The sequence below is a fragment of the Schistocerca cancellata genome, chromosome 1 (genome assembly GCF_023864275.1).
Source record: "Schistocerca cancellata isolate TAMUIC-IGC-003103 chromosome 1, iqSchCanc2.1, whole genome shotgun sequence".
Classification (NCBI taxonomy): Eukaryota; Metazoa; Arthropoda; class Insecta; order Orthoptera; family Acrididae; genus Schistocerca; species Schistocerca cancellata.
In genome coordinates this window covers 397,090,650-397,110,688 of record NC_064626.1, presented here as the reverse complement: position 1 = coordinate 397,110,688, position 20,039 = coordinate 397,090,650, and the positions used below count along the sequence as shown (strand labels likewise).

The 20,039-nt window shown below is 42.4% G+C and overlaps 1 protein-coding gene across 1 annotated transcript in view; it reads right to left on the bottom strand.

Annotated features, from left to right (window-relative positions):
* Positions 1–19,636, bottom strand: part of LOC126178577 (G-box-binding factor-like) — a 113,976-nt gene extending 94,340 nt beyond the window's left edge. The window contains exons 1-2 of the mRNA XM_049924546.1: positions 19,613–19,636; positions 19,128–19,535 (exon numbers count right to left, since the gene is read on the bottom strand). Coding sequence (XP_049780503.1) covers positions 19,128–19,535; positions 19,613–19,636 — 432 coding nt within the window. The remainder of the gene's footprint in view (positions 1–19,127; positions 19,536–19,612) is intronic.
* Between the last annotated feature and the right edge of the window lie 403 nt (positions 19,637–20,039).

Genomic DNA, 20,039 nt, shown 5'->3' with positions numbered 1-20,039 from the left:
GCTACCAGTGTTAAAGACTGCGATGGAGCTCCGTATGCCACGGCAAACTGGCTGACACTGACGGCGGCGGTGCACAAATGCTGCGCAGCTAGCGCCATTCGACGGCCAACACCGCGGTTCCTGGTGTGTCCGCTGTGCCGTGCGTGTGATCATTGCTTGTACAGCCCTCTCGCAGTGTCCGGAGCAAGTATGGTGGGTCTGACACACCGGTGTCAATGTGTTTTTTTTTCCATTTCCAGGAGTGTATTTATTAGTTTCAAAAATATAATGCTAAATCGGCGGATGAGTCTTTTTAATACACCGTGTATTTCTGTTGCGCATGATTTATCATATCCTAGTATGAGGTATTTGAACAATGTTGCTATGACAGGAACTTAGGAATTACTTGTTTAGTTTGATTTGTTGCGTATAAGAAGGGAATTTAAGGAAATGTAGAACTGAGAATGAAAAAACACACACACAACCAGAATGTACATCTGTCTTCACAAACTGGGCATCACCAGCAGATAATGCGGAGGCACTTCGTAGCGAAGCTCTGTTCTCAGCACAAAAGTGGCACCAGACAGACGGCCTCCTGGAGGGCCAAGGTAGGCGTTTGTGATTACGCCTGGACGACGGTGAAGCTTTGTCACTAGAAGATGTCCTCATAGAGTCACAGAATGTCTTAAATCAAGAGGATAACGTACTAGCCTGTGCTGGGTGGCGCACTAGCTCTCTACATTATTAATATCACTAGCTACTTAGTGGTTACTTAAAGATACAAGCCGCCACGTTATGGAGCAGTGATGCACTTCTGATGTACGGTATGAGGCTGTCAGTACTAAGAATAGCGACTCCTGTATTCCAGGTACTATCAGATACGTCTCCTATGAACTGTTGGATACCTTATTACCTTATGGTTCAAATGGCTCTGAGCACTATGGCACTTAACTTCTGTGGTCATCAGTCCCCTATAATTCAGAACTACTTAAACCTAACTAACCCAAGGACATCACACACATCCATGCCCGAGGCAGGATTCGAACCTGCGACCGTAGCGGTCACGTGGTTCCAGACTGTAGCGCCTAGAACCGCACGGCCCCACCGGCCGGCCACCTTATGATTTAATATGACTTCTCCATGCTGCTGACTTGTCATGTTCCGGGAATCATTCAGCAGCCCTCCCAATGACATTTTCTACCTCCAGAGTTGGTGACATTTCATTTCATAGTAACCGTCAAAGGCCCATTGATGTGAACTTCAAGATACCTGATGCAAAAGTGTGTGTCTTGTGTGTCACATAACAATTTCCTTCATTCTCTGCTAGGAAAACAATTTGAACACTAGGGTTGTATGTTTAGTATATTATTAGACTATTTCGAGGACTGTCACACAACTTAGCAGCCAAAATTTTTATTTATTTAATGCTACTATTTTCTTTAATCGGGCAGGTAGGTTAGAAAATTTAAAAAGGGAAATGGATGGATTAAAGTTAGATATAGTGGGAATTAGTGAAGTTCGGTGGCAGAAGGAACAAGACTTCTGGTCAGGTGACTACAGGGTTATAAACACAAAGTCAAATAGGGGTAATGCAGGAGTAGGTTTAATAATGAATAGGAAAATAGGAATGCGGGTAAGCTACTACAAACAGCATAGTGAACGCATTATTGTGGCCAAGATAGATACGAAGCCCACACATACTACGGTAGTACAAGTTTTATATGCCAACTAGCTCTGCAGATGAGGAAGAAATTGAAGAAATGTATGATGAAATAAAAGAAATTATTCAGATTGTGAAGGGAGACGAAAATTTAATAGTCATGGGTGACTGGAATGCGAGTGTAGGAAAAGGGAGAGAAGGAAACGTAGTAGGTAAATATGGATTGGGGCTAAGAAATGAAAGAGGAAGCCGCCTGGTAGAATTCTGCACAGAGCACAACTTAATCATAGCTAACACTTGGTTTAAGAATCATGATAGAAGGTTGTATACATGGAAGAACCCTGGAGATACTAAAAGGTATCAGATAGATTATATAATGGTAAGACAGAGATTTAGGAACCAGGTTTTAAATTGTAAGACATTTCCAGGGGCAGGTGTGGATTCTGACCACAATCTATTGGTTATGATCTGTAGATTAAAACTGAAGAAACTACAAAAAGGTGGGAATTTAAGGAGATGGGACCTGGATAAACTGAAAGAACCAGAGGTTGTACAGAGTTTCAGGGAGAGCATAAGGGAACAATTGACAGGAATGGGGGAAAGAAATACAGTAGAAGAGGAATGGGTAGCTTTGAGGGATGACGTAGTGAAGGCAGCAGAGGATCAAGTAGGTAAAAAGACGAGGGCTAGTAGAAATCCTTGGGTAACAGAAGAAACATTGAATTTAGTTGATGAAAGGAGAAAATATAAAAATGCAGTAAATGAAGCAGGCAAAAAGGAATACAAACGTCTCAAAAATGAGATCGACAGGAAGTGCAAAATGGCTAAGCAGGGATGGCTAGACGACAAATGTAAGGATGTAGAGGCTTATCTCACTAGGGGTAAGATAGATACTGCCTACAGGAAAATTAAAGAGACCTTTGGAGATAAGAGAACCACTTGTATGAACATCAAGAGCTCAGATGGAAACCCAGTTCTAAGCAAAGAAGGGAAAGCAGAAAGGTGGAAGGAGTATATAGAGGGTCTATACAAGGGCGATGCACTTGAGGACAATATTATGGAAATGGAAGAGGATGTAGATGAAGATGAAATGGGAGATACGATACTGCGTGAAGAGTTTGACAGAGCACTGAAAGACCTGAGTCGAAACAAGGCCCCCGGAGTAGACCACATTCCATTGGAACTACTGACGGCCTTGGGAGAGCCAGTCCTGACAAAACTCTACCATCTGGTCAGCAAGATGTATGAGACAGGTGAAATACCCTCAGACTTCAAGAAGAATATAATAATTCCAATCCCAAAGAAAGCAGGTGTTGACAGATGTGAAAATTACCGAACAATCAGTTTAATAAGCCACAGCTGCAAAATACTAACACGAATTCTTTACAGACGAATGGAAAAACTAGTAGAAGCCAACCTCGGGGAAGATCAGTTTGGATTCCGTAGAAATACAGGAACACGTGAGGCAATACTGTTCTTACGACTTATCTTAGAAGAAAGATTAAGGAAAGGCAAACCTACGTTTCTAGCATTTGTAGACTTAGAGAAAACTTTTGACAATGTTGACTGGAATACTCTCTTTCAAATTCTAAAGGTGGCAGGGGTAAAATACAGGGAGCGAAAGGCTATTTACAATTTGTACAGAAACCAGATGGCTGTTATAAGAGTCGAGGGACATGAAAGGGAAGCAGCGGTGGGGAAGGGAGTAAGACAGGGTTGTAGCCTCTCCCCGATGTTATTCAATCTGTATATTGAGCAAGCAGTAAAGGAAACAAAAAAAAATTTCGGAGTAGGTATTAAAATCCATGGAGAAGAAATAAAAACTTTGAGGTTCGCCGATGACATTGTAATTCTGTCAGAGACAGCAAAGGACTTGGAAGAGCAGTTGAATGGAATGGATGGTGTCTTGAAGGGAGGATATAAGATGAACATCAACAAGAGCAAAACGAGGATAATGGAATGTAGTGGAATTAAGTCGGGTGATGCTGAGGGAATTAGATTAGGAAATGAGACACTTAAAGTAGTAAAGGAGCTTTGCTATTTGGGGAGCAAAATAACTGATGATGGTCGAAGTAGAGAGGATATAAAATGTAGACTGGCAATGGCAAGGAAAGCGTTTCTGAAGAAGAGAAATTTGTTAACATCGAGTATAGATTTAAGTGTCAGGAAGTCATTTCTGAAAGTATTTGTATGGAGTGTAGCCATGTGTGGAAGTGAAACATGGACGGTAAATAGTTTGGACAAGAAGAGAATAGAAGCTTTCGAAATGTGGTGCTACAGAAGAATGCTGAAGATTAGATGGGTAGATCACATAACTAATGAGGAAGTATTGAATAGGATTGGGGAGAAGAGAAGTTTGTGGCACAACTTGACCAGAAGAAGGGATCGGTTGATAGGACATGTTCTGAGGCATCAAGGGATCACCAATTTAGTATTGGAGGGCAGCGTGGAGGGTAAAAATCGTAGGGGGAGACCAAGAGATGAATACACTAAGCAGATTCTGAAGGATGTAGGTTGCAGTAGGTACTGGGAGATGAAGAAGCTTGCACAGGATAGAGTAGCATGGAGAGCTGCATCAAACCAGTCTCAGGACTGAAGACCACAACAACAACAACTATTTTCTTTACGTTTTACCTTTAAGTATGTAACTACAGAATTTTAAGGCCTTTTATACAACTTAGAAGCCAAAATTTTAATTTCTTAATTTCTTATATGTTACCTTAAGTACATTACCAGACTTCTTTATTCTTGTATTGTCAATACGTCAGACACATCTTGGTTCTTCAAAAGATGAGAATGAGACTTGCAAAACTGTAATACAACGTTAGACAACGCACACCGTGTTCCAATTTCAGAAGTGATGAAACATGACCTGTTTTGTCCAAACATGCACACATGTTGACATGCTGATGTTGATGGTATACTGTCCACCATAGCTCTTTGTCCTGGCCAGACACTTGGCTCTTTTTTTTTTTTGGCGGCCAATCAGATGGTTTGCTGAGAGAACTCATTCTGAACTGGACTTGGAGAGGACACTCTTTGCCGTTACCTGAGGTTCAGCAATTGATTCCACCCGGCCGTCGGACCACAGGTTGCTGTTCCACATCATGATGCTACAAATCTTGTCGTGTTGTTACATGCTGTCGGGTTAAGAAATGCGTTGCAAATGTATTTGGCTACAGTAATCTAGGATGATTTTGTTTTCCAATGTTGGAGTCAGGCATTGTAAAAACCTCATGCCTTCATTTGGCACTCCATTTGTAACCGGAGCTTAGTTTCTTTGTGAACTGGTATCAGTCATGTGTCCACGTGGACCAGGATATCCATACATGCTATTTGTCATCCACGAGCCCCCTCTCTTCCAACATAAAGTAAAATCCATTATTTGATATCATTATTTTTAACTATTCTGTAATATATTTCTTTTGCGCTCAGTTTAAATTTCGGTACTGGTTATGGATGTTCCTGCAAACTACGAAAGCGAGAGGATTCTAATAGAGCAAGTGATTAATAAGACTCTTTTATATAAAAAACAAGAATCATCCTCGTTCCTTTTGCAAGCAAATGGTTATACCAGCTGACATACTGTAGCTGAGCCCACAATGATCGCATCCCCTGTTTGATTGCCCAGGCATTCACAAATGTCCTGTAAATTTCACAACTCCACGAGTATCATTAAGTACAACGTGATTTTCAGCACACATACTTGTACAGCAGACTGCTGGAGAGTGCAGAAGCGCTGCCGGCACATGCTGCAGTTAAACTCTTACCATACGCTGAAATAAAATCTGTTTTGTGTTCAGAGGCCAAAGTAATTGCATTTAAGTAAGATTTAGAGTTGTTTCAGATTATACAATCTGCATAAACATGAGCATGACACAGCAGATCGTCTAAACTGTGACTTGCATTACGTTGAGAGTTAATAATTTTAGCAACCCCCTTGAAATATTAAATTATCGTACCATTCTGAGACACATAAGTATGTTTTCTGTTGTGCTTGTGAAGGTAAACTGTTGCCGCCACATACATTATGTCAGTTGTGTTTTCACTAGGGCTGTCCATATACCAGCAGTAATCAGTTGCACATAAATCATTTTTTTTCTGTTAGAGTACATAATTTAAGAGACAACACTTACCTTTCAGCTTCTCATCTGGAACTACTTACAAAGCGCTAGGAGCTGTAAAAACAATATAGTTGTTTGATGAGCACGCCGTTGCAGTAGAATTAATTTCTCTTCTCGAAATTGGATATTGGAAATGTGTGGTAAGTTCCAATGGGACCAAACTGCTGAGGTCTTCGGTCCCTAGACTTACACACTACTTAATCTAATTTAAACTAACTTACGCTAAAGACGACACACACACACACACCCATTCCCGAGGGAGGACTCGAACCTCCGTCGAGGGGAGCCGCGCGAACAGTGGCAAGGCGCCCGAGACCGCGCGGCTACCCCGCGCGGCTGTCTTTGAGGACCATGGACGAAACTGGCGAGTAAATTTGGCGACTAAGTCTGGCGACTAAGTTTGGCGACTAAGTCCAACTCCGACCACAAGGGACCACCGCTTGATTCATTTAGTCCTAAATAAGGGCACAACGGTTGAAATGAAATTTCGAACTGGTTCTTAGAAAAATTGCTGATAAAGCAGGTGTATGCGGCTCCGGTGGTAATGAAATATGGGGAGAATATCGAGGAAAAGTCTGTAGAGATTAGGGGGAGTCTAACTGTACAGCTCGTATTGCATTTCCTGTTGGCCTCCAGAAAGTATCGCTAGTAGCGCGGAGCTCACTCAGGAGAAGAACCCGCTGAATTCGAAGATTATCGGGGAAGTCTTGATTCATGAAGCAGAGCAATACTGTTTGCTTAATTCCGAGAGCTAAAACACACTTTCCATCGAATTACATGAATGAAAAATATTTAATTCGTGCGAATTTATTTGTGAAAAATGAGTATTCATCTATGCGGCATTCCATACAAACTGGTAATCCCTAAGACCGCGTCACCCTTAGTTCTCTCAACGTCAGGTGGCTAACTGGCGACTAACTCTCAAGAATCAGCCGATTTTTTTTTTCGGTACTATTGACAGATGATTGTCAAGAAGAAGACACCGACTATCACGAGATATCGAGGAAAGAGCCGACTGTATGCTACGAGAACAATTCCGTTTGTTGGTAGTTCTGAAGCTCCTCAACACACTGAAAAATAACAAGGCACACGGTCCAGATGGCTTTCCTGCCCAAACGTTTAAGTACGTAGATACATACATTGTTCCCACTTTAAGCGGACTGTTCAATGAGTGTCTTGTCAAGGAAAGAATGTCGAAGCATATGGAAATCAACAGAGGTTCTAATACCATAAGAGGGGGAAATTAAGGAACCTACTCAGGTAAAATGTTACAAACCCATCGGCCTACTCCATGTTCATGACAAAAGTTGAAAAGTGTGCTAAAAAAACGCATTACGTTCACAGGAGTGAAACTGAAATAAATGGTGCTAGATATGGCGTCAGAAAAAAAATCTAGTGTGATGCAATTAACCACGCTGTAGAACAGGTGCAGAATTGAGAGACCCTACATATCGTCCCTACTACGGTTGATACATTTGGCTCCCTCGACATCCTCTGGTGGCGCTGTTTATTTCAACGAAAAAAATGGTTCGAATGGCTCTGAGCACTATGGGACTTAACAGCTATGGTCATCAGTCCCCTAGAACTTAGAACTACTTAAACCTAACTAACCTAAGGACGTCACACAACACCCAGTCATCACGAGGCAGAGAAAATCCCTGACCCCGCCAGGAATCGAACCTGGGAACCCGGGCGTGGGAAGCGAGAACGCTACCGCACGACCACGAGCTGCGGACTATTTCAACGAGTAAGGCACGTTAACTGCCCGGATAAATTCTATAAATGTCTTTATTATGCGCCTAGCGAGATTAGTCTGCCGAGTCCCAACAAGAAACTGACAAAAATGAACACCGAAGACTACCTCTGGGTTGAATCCTTGGACGTACATTTTGGGAAATTAATCTCTAACCTATTCTGAATAACCTACAAGAAAATTAGAGGTTTTTGGCGGATTGTACATGTTCATGTCCTGCTCCTACCTCAAGGTAACTACAGCAGACCACAGCTAAAAACGAACGTGGGAGCTCTGCTGGTTAAATTTCAGGAATGGTGTAGAGCAGGGCTTCCCAACGTGTGGTCCGCGGACCCCTAAGGGATCCACCGGCTCTTTCAAGAGGGGCCGTGGCCACACTTCATCAAATCGTGTAAAATAATGAGTAAAATTATTGAATAAAAATGTGATAATCAAACTCATCACTATTTTTTTTTTCGTGTGAAAAACATGTGTACTTTTACTTCAGGTCGTATTCCCAAGCAGCCTTTGCGGTTCCTAAGTGAGAACGAGCGCGGAACGAGCTTTGTCGACCAATCACAGCGCTCGCTGGCACGTATGCGGCCCCAGGAATCATTAGATGTTAAACTTGCTATTTCATAAGTCGATTTTTGACCTTCAAGTTGTTTTCATTCATCTCTAAACCAAAGACTATTGATACTTCGGGGAGGGGGGGGGGGGGGGGTCATTGGGAACATGGAACTTGCATTAAGAAGCTTTCAGTTCCCATGGGTTTCGCTCTGAAAATTTTAAGTTACTGTGCTCTTGACTGACTAGGGGTCCGCCATGTATTTTCGACTGAAGAATGGGTCCACCAGCAAAAAAGGTTGGGAAGCCTTGGTGTAGAGTAAACCTTTCCATCGCACCTCAGAAGTCAAAGTGTATAATGTTGCAGTGGAAATCTTGCAATCAGATCTAACGGTGTGGCCTCATTCAGAAATACCACCAGTTATTATCTCGGAGTGTACCTGGATAGGAAATCAATTAAGAATCAGTTTTCACACTAGTATCAATAACCGAAAGATTTAGCAATTGTGAACAAAACTCATGATGTTACACAACGAATATTTGGTCTACCCCTAACAGTTTTTCGTATCTAACGTGAGACTAGCGGCCAAAGTTATGGTGCGAGTTTACGGGCTCGTAGGTAAGAGCTCGTATACCAAGGGTGTTAACACTACCTGACAGCGGACGATCCATACCAAAGTATCCACATAGAAACCAGTATGAGGAACGGTCCAGCTTTGAGTGCAAAGCGATAGGTACACATAACCACGTTCCATGTAATGTCCGGGTTATGAGCCCTTGATATGTGGTGTCTGTTGTCAGACATGTCCGACATAACAGACACCACATATCAATATACGTATTTGAGTTAGGTCGGCTCTAGGCGCTTTCATTGTGGGAGCATCATATTTACGGACCCATGAGGGACTTTGCGAATGCTACGGGCAGTGGGCCTAATGAATGGGACGCTGCTTGTACTCGACAGGTTAAAAATTTGATTTGGACGAGAAGCGTGTCCGTACGACCTAGGCAGTTAAGCCAACCGTTGTAGCTGAGCAACAGGGTTCGAGTGCCGGTCTGGCACAAGTTTTCAGCCTTCGCTGTTGTTTTATTTCAATACCTGTAGGAGGCTGAAGTCCTGATTTCTCGTAATGTATTAATCATAGATGGCAGAAGCGAGAGAGCAGCATCAGAGCATTCCTTAATGACCTGAAATTTGGCTTTTTGAATGAAATAGTTCCAGTCTTATAACAGACAAAACAGGGAATGCTGACCAACTATTTGCAAGCGAGTGCGAGGAAGACGTGACGAGTCGTGTAGGACAGGACTGGCTAGATACCGGGGCAGGAATGGAAAGAAATAATTTAGTAGGCCGTCAGCTTGTGTACGGATCCGAAACCAAATCCGAAAGGGAGGCTGAAAGATAAGTATCTAACTTACATACACGTTGTGATGGGGGAAATATTCTGATACATCATCGACTATTTTTCGGATCCAAGAGGCTCATTATGCTTGTGTGAAAGGAAACTGAATCTAGAGTACCCTGGCTAATAAAATTACTCAAAAACTGTCGAAGAACTTGTCTCTTCGTTCATATATTTTTGTAATAACAACAAATTTCTTTTTTTCTTTCTACTCTTCTTTCCATTCCTTCCTTCTCACTTTGTACTGTTTTCTCTCATTGTTGTTATTATTGCTAGGTTATTTTCTGTGATATAAAGTACATGAGTAGTTGTAACTGATAAAATAGTAATCGTTATTTTATAGTTAATGCTTAGAAAAATAAGTGGAGAGAAACATAGGTTGCCAGAGTCGTCGTTCGCCGGCAACTAACTAGGTCACTAGAATGCGTTACGTAAGGTGCTCTAAGAAATAACAACAAATGTACGAGTATGTGATTTTTGTAGGGATTGTTTAAAGATGTAATGCATGAAAACGGTTTATTTAATTACACACGCAGATCTAAATCTGCTTGCTACAATCAGTGAAGGTATGCAAATGTAACGTGATGTTTTTCTGGTGGATACCATTTTGTATTTGTGGTGTCTTTGAGCCGTTCCGAGTTTTATGTGCTCTCTAATGTTAATATGAATCAGTTGTGCAGACTGACTCCACATCAGCTCAAAGGTGAAATCATAATCAGAAAATTACTTGTGGTCAACCATCTCATCGATCCTGGAATATTTAAATCTGATTAGTCCCTTTGTCGCCTTACCTGCATGAGAAAGTTTCAAGTCTCCTAATCTTTCGAAGTCTGCTCACTGGCGGCTCCTTCAAGCATTTCTTGAGTTGGAGGATGACAGGTTCAAACCTGCTGCTGTTGGACCATGTTTAATAAAGTACTGAAAAGCTGGAAGTAGCCTAATGCTTGACAGAGCCATTAATTTTTACTTTAGGCAAGAGATTCTCACTTATCTAAATTTGCTTGATACAGCACTTGCATTATGTTTTCAACATGAATCCTTCTGAACTTCTGACAGGTTATTGCACTTTGAAGCCCTCAGACAGGTCGTGAATGCTGATAGAATTCCTCTGTCGGTACGACCATTGCCAAGTGGGTTGCTCTGTGCGATAAAATTAAGGTGTGCGACACAGTTTTAATCTTTATGAAAGTTCCCTGCTCCCTGTAATCCTAATGCAGTTATCAAGCGGTAGGCCGGGGGTACGTCGACTGGGGTGCCTGTGTTGAGTTGAGTGTTTCTATTAATGAAGCGTACAGCTGATTTTTACCGATTCTACAACCGCGGCAGCAGCTACACACTACAACGCCGGTTTATGATTAATCGGATGTGCGTAATGTAGATCACATTTAAAACATTTGCTGTATAAAATCTTAAGTGGCAAAAGGCATGCAACTTCAATGACCTGAACATAGTTCTGTAGTTTATCTTGTTTATGTCTGTATTTATGTATATCACGTCTTCGTCCCCGTAGCGCGTACAGTGTATCTACGACAAGAAGGATCTTTGCGCTAGTGCCACACGTAGAGAAGAGAAAAGACACGAGTCGAATGACGCTACCCAGTATTCACTTGTCTCCAGTTGCTGCTGCCTTTGACAAACAAACATTACGTGAGCGGTAGAACTTCAGTACCTACGGCATATTTACTGTGTACTGCAATGTGTCTGGTTGTCTTCGTTTACTTTCGTAAATAAAGATACAACGTCAAACCTAACCAAAATATCCGACGCTTGCAGCTTTAAGTGCCTTCACGCGTCTGATGAAGTCCTCTGAATTCCTGATATGGTGATCACACTTGCCTATGAGAGGTCCCAATAGTATAGAAAGATGTTTGGCTATAAAATAGGTAGGAGCTTCAGTGTTGCTCACTATTGGGCGGAGAGGATTCCCATCCTTACGTATCTTGCGTAGGCCGTATAGTATTGGGGGAACTGCAGCCTGTTGGTGTAGGATATTAGTAACTTTAGAAGCAATAGAGCTCTTCTTGAGAAGATCTAATATTTGTCTCTGGATTTTGCCAGTCGGATCCTCTTAGCTTGCGGTAGGCACACAGGGGGCACTAGGAGCGGCGATTTCCTCCAACTACTAACGTCTCCCCGCGCACGCGTATTGCCTGCTCCTGGCCTGATAAATTTCGCCGCAGCCGCGCGATTATCAGCAGTTGCGGCTTGCAGCAGTAACAGCAGCAGCTACTACCACCTGATAATGTCTAGCAGTTGCATCTATGAAATATAGTGCAAGTTACACAATACGATCTAGCGGCAAACCCGAGAAGTATATTTGAAATCCCATATATGATACAAATGCAAAAGTTTTTGTGTATGTTTGTTATCCCTACACACTGAAACTACTGGATGGATTTGGGAGAAATCTGGAATTAAATTAGCTTATACTCTGAATTGACATACAGGCTGCTCTTAAAAGTCTTCAGTACAACATATTTATTTATCTGAAGAATACAACGTGAAATGTGGAACAATGATTACTCTGAGGAGAAGCTACTTCTTCTTTGACCTTTGAACTTTATCGTATCTGTGAAAATACCTTTATTGTTTACTGCGTCCTACATAATACTATACAATGTAATGAAGGCAATGCCTGTACAATCCTCAGTGTTTGAACCATACTTCCATACAAGACCTTTACATTTTAGCTGCTCAGCGTCAGGCGTGCCTAATAGCTTCTGAGACACTTGAAGTCTCACGACCACTACCTCATTTAAATGCTGTACGGAAGAGGGAGACGTCTTGCCTTTATATGTAGAACGTGGTAGGCTTGTAGTGAGGCTGGATCTGATTACGGTACGCCAGCGTATCTGCTGGTAACAGGCATACACGTGTGAGAAGATGACTTTGTTGCACGTACGAGGACTATAGAATTGCTGCACAGAACTAAAAATTGCTTCGTCGAGTTAGTACGTTTGCTACTCTTTCACGCTGAAGCGGCTGGACGGATTTGAACGAAATTTGTGATGGAGATAGCACACACCCAGAATTAACACACAGTCTACTTTTTATTCCGAAGAAAATCACTTTTCCCTTGGGATGGTCAACGTGATTACTCTTCCCTTCGGGTGGGTAATGCGACAAAAAGTCATTCATGAAAGTTAACTATCAAATGATTGCATCAAGTAGCTGATTTGACCAATGAAATAAGTTCGTACATTTATCTAGGACAACCGAAATATTCCTGTGCTATAAAATCTTCGCATCGTTACAGAGTTTAATGTAACATATGCACATGAAAAATTTCGCAGCAGGTAGAATCTCTTGGAAGTGTATTAGGTTGTGATATTACCGGGATTCTTAAGCATTCGCTTGACTTTTCAGTTTGGATCTGAGTGATTAACAAATTCTTTGACAGTTCATTTGCTTCAAGGGTCTCGATAGTTGAGAAGATTTGATGTTGAGAACATGGATTGTGGTAATTGAGTTGTGAGCGAGATGTATTGTGTCAGTTTCTCCCATCGTCTCAAGAGTAGTTGTTCTTTCCGATATCGGGTTGGGGGAGGGGGGGGGGGGGAGGGGATTGGTGGGCCGGAAGTGGCTCGCGTCTCAATACTTCCAAGAGCGAACTTTAGTGGCAGAGCATATGCGTAGATAGTGAGTTTCAGCATTAACATTTCTTCATAAATAACTTTTTGACCGTGGGTAACGCCGCGTGACACAACCAGTTACACGCAGTACACAATTAGATCTTTCTTTCCATTTCAAATTTTGGAAAACAGACTTAGAGTCCCACTGAAACACAGATATCATGTTCTGTGCATATTATGTTGCAGAATAAACATATTTATAAAAAACATAATTATTTCAGTTTCGCCAGATGTATCAGTCCAGCTTCACACTGCAGTATAAACTTAAACACTATAGGCATGTTTGTGAACTTGCAGGAAAACGGGAGTGGGAAGAGATGCGAGTTAACAAAAAGAATCACACCATGTATTTCAGTCTATTCATTAGTTTATTTATCTCTTTATAACATTCCTCCTAAACACGTTATCACAGTCACTTTGAAAATAATCGAACATTAATTACTGTTGCTGCAGAAGTTTAAGTCGTCAGTCACATACCGCCTGCCTGTGGACTCAGGACGGGCCGGCGCCGTACGCTGCTTTCAGTGTGGGCCAGACGGGAGAGCCAGCCCCAGTGAGCAACTACTCACAGCATCATCCGTTGAGTACAATATTTACATGATATTTATACCCTGCTAGGTCAAGATAAGTTTGGAAACGTGTGCACTTAACACTTCCTCTTTGCTTTGTTAATGCGACTCGCCCATGCACAATAGAATATATATTTGTATATATATATATGTGTGTGTATATATAATATAATTCTTTATATTTTTATTCATGGAAGGAATGTAAAAAGAGTCCAGACCTCATTCCCTTTCGTTCTCGATATGAATAGTCACATTCATTTTACGATATTTGGTAGTTTTGATAAATGTGAAGCGTAAAATAATTGTTTGGTTTTTGATATAATATATTTATGTGTGTGTGTATATATATATAATAGAATAAGTTCACATAAACACTAGAACAGTTCATTGGCTGCAGAACACACTCGAACGTCGTCAACTCTAAGGAGCAGAGAAACGGGAAGATTCAGGAACTATGCAGCAATCGACGCTCTTTGTAGAGTTACTTATCATATGGACTAACAATCATTAACGTAGGGGATCTCTTTCTTCGAATAGAGCCTACCCACAATAGATTAATATTTCCATAATATCGAAATATACATAATTATTGATATCTATATATTTATATCGTATGTTGTCAATATCTTACCAGTATACAATGAAAGCTCAGACAAAACACATGACTCGTGCATGGCCTTCTAAATATTTTTCGCCTCTAAACGTAAAAAACGTTTTCTTCCTCAAGCAAATCGCAACACAAATAATATAACACAGATATCCTACGATGAGTAACAACTCGATCCGAACAACAAGGCAAAGTAATAGCCTTCAATCGAAGTCTCATCCCCGCACTGGAAGGCTAACACGGATTGTCTACCGTAGGGAGAGGGATGTCCCCGGTTTCACGAATGCCAACATCCACCGGCTGACCAACGTGAACGCTCAGTCCAATGTTCGTTTGTTTAGCAAGTATTTAAGGCAGCAGTGATGAACACTCTAAGTTTCCTACTTAATTTTATGCTTCTGTCGGCCATTACGAAAGGGGTCCTTAGCAACCCGCCGAAAATGAAATGGCCGGTTGGCAGGCGTTATGCTTGAGGGACGTACGTAACGTTAAAAAAGAATTTTGCTATGGGAAGAGTTAAATCCTTTTGGCTAAAAAACATTTACTTCGCTCGTTTGACATCAGATCTGTAAATCCACAATTTTATGTAGTACAGCACAATCTGGTTCAGTAAGTCCCTCGTTATTCAGAACCCCGTTCGAGACGACATTCTTAGCAGCGCAGTATCACGCAATAATGTGGTCACACAAGGTGAAACTAGGACATATAAGTCTACGCGATCATGCTTTTTTTTCTCGTGACAAGAGATGTCCGATAGTATTTGCGCGTCTGTTCGTCTTTCTCTTGCAGTACAGGCATCAGTACTAAAGCTCAACAGCAAAATCATTCTTAGAGGGCCCTGAAGCAGCGAAAACACCAAATTTCCTCTTATATGAAGGCTTTTTCCGTATTTTCTTGAAGAGAATATCACTTTTCTGTTGTTATACCACGAACAAAGAAGAAAAAAAGCATTAAAAAGGCAAAATCGACAAATGATGTGAGGTTAAGAGTACGAATATTAACATAAGAAAACCAAACGTCGGTACAAGAATATCTGTACGGAATAAAAATTGTTAACGTGAACCAATTTGACGGCGTTAAGAGTTTACGTCAAACAGAGTGTGATATTAGGACACGCACTGACTGAAAAATAGAAAGACGCATACGAACAATTACACTTGAAACAGACGGCAAACAGCACGAAAACAAATATGAGTTATCAGTAGGATCATACACCAGCAATATGAACACACGATGAGTAAGAAAAAAATTCTCATATTTGTGTGTGTGGGTGGGTGGTAAGGAGGCGCTAATTCCAACCTGAAGTTCTGTTAGTTGTTAATATACGACCTGCAATTTTTTTCTCTGTCGACGTGCCCAAGAGTTCCCTATAATCCTAACCTCTTCGGAAAATGTCAGGATTGTTGCAGTTAATCACTATCTCTTGTAACTGTGAAGCCGTGTGTTTGGGTGTGTGGGGAACCCGTAATATGGCCTTGGCACTATTCGTAGCGATTCAGTCGATGAGAGTGAATAACGATTCAAATCAGCATTTTGCTAAATAAACGTGTTTCGAAGAAACTATGCATACATCGTTGTCAGAGTCCTCCTACAAACAGATCGTAGGAATGATCTCAGATTACGTCCCAAATGCTGTACATTATATAAATGCGTCCTTCTTTTCTTATTCATATAATTTTTACTGACATTGTACTCATATCTGAATAGTAACTTCGACTAGAATCGTTTCAGCATTATTTGAGATAACGGGCACTTCTATATATATATCAGTAATAACAAAAGGTTGCACACATTTTCCAATCAAAATGGTCGGTAGTTGACACAGCATTTGAAATTTTGTATCTCAGGTGAACTGATCCCTCAGCCTTTCTTAAATCAGCTAAATCCTACATTTTCTCGACAGGGGCCGAAAAAGAGAAATGAGCGTAGTGGATTAACGGAAAAATAACCTGCTTCCGAGTAAACTGAACTTCATAAGCGTAGTCACATTTACCTACTCGCTAAGCTAACCTTTTGAGCACTTCCTTTAAGGAATAAGAAGAGCCACACTTGGATCAAATGAAGTTGATATTATAGCGTGGTATTATAGTGTGCCAGCAATAGCACTAGGTACTCTTTTCTTCTTGTTCCCGACATGGTCGAAGATTTATGTAGTTGTCCATTTATTTTAAAGTACACAGTACTCGAGTTAATGAATATAGGAAACGAGATGGGTTCCGCGCTGCTCAGTATTTCATCTGAATGTAATACTATGCTCGGACAGAAAAGCCTAAACGGGCATGCACTATACTGTCAAGACTAGAATGAGTAAACTCATTAGACAGCGGCCCATTGGAGAATATGGTTTCCGCTGTATGGGGAAACATGATGTACGTAAATATTAAATTTTAATGAAAGCACAATCTTACGAAGAAGAATGAAGAATAATTTATTTTAATATGTCTTTGATAACGAGATCCTTTACTCAGTAAACGTCATCTCGTTTTGTCGAATTATGGAAGACAGAGGTTTGGTAAATCGCTGAGGGCATACGAGTACATGAAATGACCGTGAAATTAATACATCACAGCACAAAGGAATAGTCAACAGAAGGAACATTTTCTGTAGGGCGTTATCATAGAAACTTCACGAAGCTATAGGAACTCATAATCTACAAATGACTGGTAGGCTAATAACAAGGTCTCCTAAATATGGACATGGATTTCAGTCATGAATCCGCAAATAACTTACCCGCAGATGGTTTTACAATGGTTCTCAAAACATTTATTTTCATTTTGCTATTGAGATCTGTTTCCTCCACTTCCTATCACAAAACTGGCAAGTACTTGCAACAGAGTATATATCTGTGAAAAATTTAACATTAAGCACAGAAATCACACACGGAACTCGCGATAACGACCCCATTTACTCGGAATAACTTGTTCACTCAGATGTCAGAGCTAACAAAATAATCGATCTAAGACTAAAAAATTTGGAATCACGAAGTATAATATCAGTCTTTCGTCTCTTATTTTCTATACGCAATTTTAAAAAATAAAGTATTCATTCGAATTCATTTTGTATAAAGTGGACACATGGAAACAAAACGTTGCGTTCCGTTGGTCTTTGAGCCATGAAAGCACGTGGCACGGTCTACATGAAGTTTTACGAAACGCAGTCTATAGAGTCAGACATATGATTGTGGCACACGGCTCTCTTTGAGGAAAGCCGGCGAGACGTTGACATCCCTACATTTGACGGACATCTAGTCGCCATCGCAAAGTCCCCAGGGAATTCCATTTCTGAATACAATACTTACAGTCAGTCGCTAAAAAGGAATGTTCTCGCAAAACAGAGCAGCGCACGAGTCGATTACAAGATTCTTAGACGCATCCACAATGCAACATGCATTAACCATCTAGTAGTAGTTTTGAGATTATGTTTTACGTAAACTAAAACATAAAGATATACAGTATGTTTCCTATTAATACATTATGAGTGATTAGCTGGCGCTGTGGAATATTTTGTTGCCAGTAACAGCAGTAGTGTGAAGACATGTTTACTCTTCCAAAGGCGTGTTTTGATCTCTAAACAGTTCGTCTTTCCAGGTAGCTGCGTGTCTTCGAAATAGTACCAGAATTCCTTCATGTACAGTCTGTGGAATGTGGTCAGTAAGCCGAAACGAAAGTCCTTAGACACCTAAGCTAAATGGTGGTCGAAAACACCCCCTCTTAGAAGAGGATTTCAGGTGACTGGCGAAGAAACTGCATATATTTCCCCACCTGAATGGAGCTGACAGTACGTAATTACTGCTCTTGTCTGCTATCAACTTCAGAAGGTTAGTTTGCAGTATCATTAAGTGCTTCTACCTAGCATTATCAAGACTCGGACTCAGGACCTTTGCCTTTCACGGGCAAGTGCTCTACCCAAGCACGACTTACGACCCGTACTAACTGCTTGGGTAACTCAGATGGTAGAGCATGTGCCTGCGAAAGACAAAGGTCCCAAAATCGGGTCTTGGTCTGGCACACAGTATTAATTTGCCAAAAGCTTTCATATCAGCGCACACACCGCTGCAGAGTGAATACCTCATTCTAGCGTTATCAAGTCAATAACGTCTCTAATACCTCTCGTTTCAGCAATGTTGTGTTCCCACTCTTATTACAAGCAATGCATGCCAGTTAATTCCAACAAAGGAATCAAATTTACTCCATGAGGGGAACGGCATATTGTTCGCTAATTGAGGAGGGGATCGAACTTAGCCGAAATGGAATGATAATGACTCTGAAACAAGATTGTGGAAACAGAAACACCATTTGAAAAAGAGTCGCTTGCTAACCGTGGAGTGTGTCTCAAAGAATATGCTAGTAAGTTTATACGTATGTGTTGGGCCCACTGACACACATCAACCGCAGTCTTCCCTGTACATCACTGCCTGACTGTTTCCTTGTACTTCCTGCCTTCATCAATATTTCGAGAGAGCTTCTTGTACACACGCAGCTGCCTGGAAAGATGTTGGTGACTGACCCTAGTAGAGTATCATTAGTAACGCTAAGACCATCGCTTTGCGACTGTGCGGTGCTGGTTTCGGCTGTTACAGAGGGCCGTTTGCTACACCTGGAATAGGCGCAGCATGTTGTCGTTATTCCAGAGGACGCGAGAGCTGTCTTCACTGGCACCACGGCAGTGGCTGTAGTACGAGGACGAGCCCGCAGCATCACTAGAAGCCCAATGTTCTCCGACGCACGCCACGTTGTTGTTATTCTGCTGTTGTTGTTGTTGCTGCTGCTGCTGCTGCTGCAGCTGGAGTTGATTGTGTTGTTGCTGCTGGGCTAGGCAGGCCTTGCAAGCAGTTCCGCATTCTTTGCATGGCACTTGTGGTTGTTGGTGGGATGATGGTACTGGTTGCTGTTGTAAGGGTTGTTGTTGTTGGTGGTGCTGCTGTTGTTGTTGGTGCTGGTGTTGAGCCAGCCACGACTGTTGTTGATGTGTAATTGCCTGATGATGATTCTGGTGTTGTTGTTGTGGCACATGGTTTTGTAGCTGCTGCTGCTGCTGCTGCTGCTGTTGTAGCTGTTGATGTGACCAACTGGTAGCAACATCCTCAGCTGCCGAGGCAGCGACTGGTTGCAGCAGCTGCTGCTGCTGCTGTTGCTGTTGGTGCAGGACCGGTGCGTGTCTCGCCCTCTTCGGAGCACGGCCCCACGGAGCGTTCACGGTGGTGGAGGCTGCGCGGCGAGCAGCGTGGTGCTCTGGTCCGGGCTCCGCCGCTGAGCTGCACAGCTGCAAATGCGGCACCCCTTGGTGATGGCTGTGATGGTGTTGGTGTTGGTGATGACGCGCAGTTGCCCGCAACTTGCCGGTGCTGCTGCCGCCCGCGGCATGCGCCACCGACGCCGCTCCTGCCGGGGTCGCCACCCACGGCTGCTGCAGTACCCTCTGATAGGAAGCGGCCGCCGCCGCAGCCGCCGCCGCCGAAGATGACGTCATGGCGGCCCCAGAGCCGACGCTGGCGCTGCTGCCACTGGTGACGGCAGCCGCACCGGCAGGCAGCATACAGGCTCGGCAGCAGCTGACGGCAGCAACGGCTACGGCGGGCTGCCTGTTCGTCGGTGGTGCCAGCTGCTGTTGCTGGCGGTGGTGGTGCTGTTGCTGTTGCTGCTGCTGGTGTTGGTGGTGATGCTGGTGAATCTGGTGGTGGTGCTGCGCATGGGTCATTTGGGCACCCAGCCGCCTATCTTTTGGTGCTGACAAAGCGGCCATCTCAGTTCCCGAAGACGCTCCCAA